Source organism: Camelina sativa, chromosome 10 (genome assembly GCF_000633955.1).
Source record: "Camelina sativa cultivar DH55 chromosome 10, Cs, whole genome shotgun sequence".
Classification (NCBI taxonomy): domain Eukaryota; kingdom Viridiplantae; phylum Streptophyta; class Magnoliopsida; order Brassicales; family Brassicaceae; genus Camelina; species Camelina sativa.
This window is the reverse complement of record NC_025694.1, coordinates 20,058,230-20,063,330: the sequence shown is the minus strand read 5'-3', so window position 1 is coordinate 20,063,330 and position 5,101 is coordinate 20,058,230. Positions and strand designations below refer to the sequence as shown.

General features: G+C 42.5%; 2 protein-coding genes across 2 annotated transcripts; one reads left to right on the top strand and one right to left on the bottom strand.

Moving 5' to 3' along the window:
* LOC104719432 (probable adenylate kinase 7, mitochondrial) lies at positions 25-1,799 on the top strand. Its single transcript, XM_010437370.2, has 4 exons — positions 25-439; positions 757-897; positions 1,107-1,292; positions 1,383-1,799. The coding sequence occupies exons 1-4, from the start codon at positions 119-121 to the stop codon at positions 1,533-1,535; spliced, it is 801 nt and encodes a 266-aa protein (XP_010435672.1). The 5' UTR covers positions 25-118; the 3' UTR covers positions 1,536-1,799.
* LOC104720537 lies at positions 1,845-5,101 on the bottom strand (the record flags this gene model as incomplete). Its single annotated transcript, XM_010438429.2, is given in 8 exon segments — positions 1,845-2,340; positions 2,418-2,531; positions 2,619-2,798; positions 2,962-3,135; positions 3,220-3,450; positions 3,534-3,813; positions 3,902-4,680; positions 4,772-5,101. Coding segments are annotated over 8 exon segments (2,400 nt in total), but the record flags the coding sequence as incomplete, so codon positions are not given.

The following is a 5,101-nucleotide window of genomic DNA, read 5'->3' as shown; positions in this document are numbered from 1 at the left end:
CCCCCCCCCCCCCTTAAACCTCGGCGGCCATTCAAAGAGAAGAAACCCCTTCCTTCTTTTCTCTGTGGCCGGCCATTCTTCTATCTCTCTCCTCTCCGAATCCGCCGCCTTCACCACCATGGCATGGCTGAGCCGCGTGAGAGGATTTTCTCCGGTATCAAGGCTCCTCGCGGCGACTCCCCGATCTTTCGGATCAGCCACCGCCTTGGCGTTTGACTACGACTCCGATGACGAGTACTTGCACGGCTTCGCTGAGCCGAGGCTTGGTTTGGATGGATCGGGTCCGGATAGAGGAGTGCAGTGGGTTCTCATGGGCGCCCCTGGAGCTTTGAGGCACGTCTTCGCCCAGAGGCTCTCCAAGCTTCTCGAGGTTCCTCACATTTCCATGGGATCGCTTCTCCGTCAAGAACTTAACCCTAGATCTTCTCTCTACCAGGAGGTATTGTCTCTTCTTTAAATTGAATTATTATTATTATTATATATATATAAAACAAAGCATCTTTTGCTTTCCTCTCTTTAAAAGTCATAGCCTTCTTGCTCTCTAAAGAAGATTGTAACCGTTGGATCTTTAAATGAACCCACAGTTCATTTGACAAAACATCATTTATGTTGTTAACTAAAAGCCACAAGCTATTAGGCCCGTGAAATTATAGAAACTTTTTTAAAATAGCGGTTTAGGGTTTGGTTTTGCAATGTTCTTATTCTCCATCCCTTGTTCAAGTTAAACTAATCAATCAAACTCTTGTTCTTATATAGATTGCAACTGCTGTTAATGAACGAAAGCTTGTTCCAAAGAGTGTTGTCTTTGCGTTGCTATCAAAGAAGCTCGAAGAAGGATACCTCAATGGGGAAACAGGTTTCATTCTTGATGGCATTCCCCGCACTCATATTCAAGCCGTGAGTTTCTTTTACACTATTGACACTGGTTTTTTTTAATCCCACAAAGCTCTTGCCTACAGTTTTGCTGAGATCCTCGATTATATTATTCTACTTTGGCCTGAAAAATATCCTAAACAGCATTGTGTGTTTAGTGATTCTTCTTGCGCTGTTCTGAAAAACAACATTTGTGTGTTTGTGATTCCTCAAGCTGTTCTGAATGTTTGCAGGAAACTCTTGATCGAATCGCTCAGATTGACCTCGTTGTGAATCTTAAATGCTCTGAGGAGCCTCTGGTAAACCGAAATGTTCTAAATGAAACAGCTCTGCCTCGACAAGAGTTCCTCGCCTCTATGTTACACTCACCTGTTGCTACTAAAGCTAAGAGGGATAGTCTCCGTGTCTATGCACATGAGGTACGTTTCTGGTTTATGATCAATCCCGCTGTTATATGATATCTAGTTTACAAGGTGTTTTCAACTGAATATCTTGCGGTGATGCATCAGGTGAAGCCCCTCGAAGAATACTATATGAAGCAGAGAAAACTTTTAGACTTTCATGTTGACGGTGCCCCATCAGCAGAAACCTGGCAGGGCTTGTTGGCAGCTTTGCATCTGAAGCAGTTGAATTTGGCGACTTCACATAAACTGACTCTGTGATGATTGATCAGCATTCATATCGCAAAGGCTTGAAATTAAATCCTCTAAGCCTTGCTTTACAAAATTTTGATCTTTCTCTTTCATTTTATGGGTCTTAACCCTAAGGCACCCTTTTTTCTCTGTCTAGTATTTTTGTCTAAAAAATCTGTAATTCAAAGTTTTGCGAGAGATCCAATGTGAGGAGGATGATACACTAAAGCTTGTAATGTGTCTATACAGAGCAAAATTTTCCTTATGATAAGGGGGATATGAGATTTTGGTCCATTTATATTTGCTTCCCTTGCAACAATCTCGTGTGCGTCTCTGCAGTCAATGTTAATCTCTCGTACTGGTACTACTGTTTAATAGAGTTTGTGCTACATTCTATACATAACTCACCAACACTACTTATATCATTGCATTACCAATCAACAACAACAAAGATTTTTGACACATCAGACATTTACAACCAGTCACAAGTGGAAACAGACAGACAAAACACATCAACATCTGATTATTCGCCGTTCATCCAACACTCCCTGAGAAGTTGATACCTAACTGTCTCATCTGCACCACCATTATTGACCTTCTTACAACCCGCTTGTTGAAGAACAACAACAGCCAACGGTGAACTCAGCTCATCGAGCTCGTCATCGCTTGTGTACGCTTTTCTTGTAACCGAAGACTTGATTCTGCATAACTGCGGCGCTTGAGGCTGTCCAAAGTCCCCAATGATGGTAGAGATTGAAGCCCCTGAAGGTGGAGAGTACGCCGGAGGAGGTGCAGTGCATGGATAGCTTGTGATCATACCCTTCTCAGCTTTTTCCTACAAGGGACATTACGTTTCTGTTAAGCAAAATTAGCTTCTTCTTCTTAGATCCATCATTTAGAAAATGGTCTCACCTCGGATTCAAGAGCTTCAATCACAGCATCAGGAACTGGGTCAGGACAAAACTCATCTGGGACAAAATTGTTCAACACTCTCTTGATCAACGGTGCACCTAACATCGGGCAAACCTTCACAATAACAAGATATATATTCGATCAAGTAAAGGAATAAAGTTTACTGGATACAAAGTGGTGAGTTCTATGTTGTATTTGCACCTCTTTTCTCACAGAACTGTTGAGGAGCATATCTTTTGGAAGCATCATTAGATCACTTAACGCCTTAAGAAGATGGAATGTCTTGAACGATCTATCAACGTAGCTATTCTCATCACTACTGCCTTCATCTTCGTCATCGATGCCAAACAAATCAGTGAGCCACCTAGACCAGTTTCCTATCTGCTTAAAAGTAGAAATGCATCAGGTTTACAGAGACTAAAGTTATCTTTTTCAATTCAGAAAAATAAAGTTATCTTTTTCAATTCAGAAAAATAAAGTTATCTTTTTCAATTCAGAAAAATAAAGTTATCTTTTACCAAGAATTTGAGTTTAGTAAACTGACCGAGTTTTTCAGCTGAGCACCAGAACCAAAACTTGATGTTGTACAAGGAATCGGCAAGACCCTCGAGTCTGCAATGGGATCAGATACAGGGTCTGTTGGGAAATTTTCATCAGAATCACGAAGGATAGCATTGAACATGGCAACATCTAACCGAGCCACACATTGTTCCATTATCTGCGTTACAAAACGTGGACATTCGTTTGTGAATCAAGAAGAGTAAGGTATTAAAGTGAAAAATTCAAAAGGAGAAATGTTTACCAGACGAGCAGGCACGGGCAAACAACCACATTCATGCCCACTAGCTCGCAGAGGGCACAAACGTTCGTGCGCATCCCTGAAAGCCTTTTTCCAAAGCTCTAATGAGAAGTCACCTTGTTCTTGGTTCATAGAACTCGGCGTCCTACCAAAATTTTTCTTTGATGCAGAGCCATTTGCTTTATCAAACTCTGTAGTCGATGCTGCCGAAGACTGCGTACGTGGTGTCAAAGTCTGCAACCAAAGGAAAATAACAATGTGTATTATTAGTTGGTTAAGAGAATAAAACAGAGGTAGAGAGAACAGAGCAACATTACCTGCCACCAAATTGATTCTACAACGCGTGAGAAGATCCAAGCTTCAACCTTCTCAAGCGCTGCTATGAAAGTTACAGGGTCATCCCAGGTACCAAAACTCTCAATGTCCTTTTTGCTCAAAGAGGAATCTTTCCACTTCAAGGACGATTTTTTATCGGTTTCTCTTTCCACCTTCTGTTTCCTTGGTCCAGGGCCAGCAGAAACAGGCAGCTCTTCTTCTGCAGTAGTATCACTTATGATCGTCCTCAGAACGATAGTGTTTGACAACCAAAAAGTCAACCTGCAACCCACGGACAACATAAACTTTTTTGAAACTCTGAAAAAGACTACTCAGAATAGTAATTATGCAAAGTTGAATATCACCATACCTGGGGACATCGTTTCCACACGCTTTAGCGACAAGCACTAACCCGGAGACAGCACTTTTAGCTGCATTGGCTCTTCTTGAGAGATGGTTTTCTCTACAAGCATGAAGATACAACCTCAAAAGACGTCTGGCAGGCGCATGGACTTTACTTGATGAACTTCCATGCTCTGCAACCACGGAGTAGAGAGCTGCTTCGATTGCTGCAGCCTCACGTAACTCACCCTCAAGCTTATTTACTTTACTTTCCAAGTTCTTGACTTTGCTCTCCAAAGTTGTGTCGCGGGTGGACTTTGGATACACCTTAGCTTCTTTCCGTTCACTGGATAGACTCAACCGGCTATTGCTCCGGGAAATATCAAGGGATGATCGAACAGACTTCACCTTTCTTGATTTCTCAACTATAGTCAGCGATTCCTGATCACTGATGATCATATCTTGACTATTCTCAGAAGCTCTGGGCGAAGCAGTTTCTGATTGATCATCGACTTGGAAAGGCATAGACTTGGTCTCTCCGTTACCATGTGGAATGCTGTTTACCAGCTTAGAGCTTTCGTTAGTATCGGTTACAAACACATTGGCACAGTCCTCCAGCCCAGACACAGAAGTATTGGGTGCAGCAGAATCAGGAGTGTCCTCTGGGAGATGAAGAAACACAGAAGATAGATCTACTGACGAGGAACGTGAGGGAATCTGGTCGGCTACTCGTCTGCTCTCTGATGCTGATTGTGATCTCTCGTGGCCATTTCCTTTGGAACTCTTGTTTGCTCTCTCATGTTCTTCCTGCGAATAAGAAGAAGACATCAAACCATTTAAGAAACATCTCAGCTTCTCATCATAACTTATCAAAAGAATATATCTGACATGTTGTTACCTCTTCGGTTCGCACAGAGAAACCACCATTAGAGCCTAAAGTAGAAGATGAAACAGTCAAGGAGGAGTGGGAGGAAACGTCATCATCTGTGATGGATGCAATCTCAGCTTCCTTATAGTACTCCTCACTCATCAAGGCAGAAACAGATCCGCCACCATTCTTGGCTTCATCTTTCAAGGAGTTGATAGATGAAGAACTGGCCCGGCGTCTATCAACCGGTTGGATAGTGAGGTAGAGAACAGGCTGAGTGGTATTACGGTAGCTTCTCTTGCTGTTCATGGGAGCAGACACGCTCAAGCTTTCTTTGACAATACCGTAATCAGCCAAATC

What these genes read in the sequence shown, in the direction of transcription:
- LOC104719432 (XM_010437370.2), top strand. Translation starts at nt 119, where the DNA reads ATGGCATGGCTGAGCCGCGTGAGAGGATTTTCTCCGGTATCAAGGCTC. An exon ending in CCCGCACTCATATTCAAGCC is followed by an intron (nt 898 to 1,106) that starts GTGAGTTTCTTT and finishes GAATGTTTGCAG; the next exon opens with GAAACTCTTGATCGAATCGC. An exon ending in TCCGTGTCTATGCACATGAG is followed by an intron (nt 1,293 to 1,382) that starts GTACGTTTCTGG and finishes GTGATGCATCAG; the next exon opens with GTGAAGCCCCTCGAAGAATA.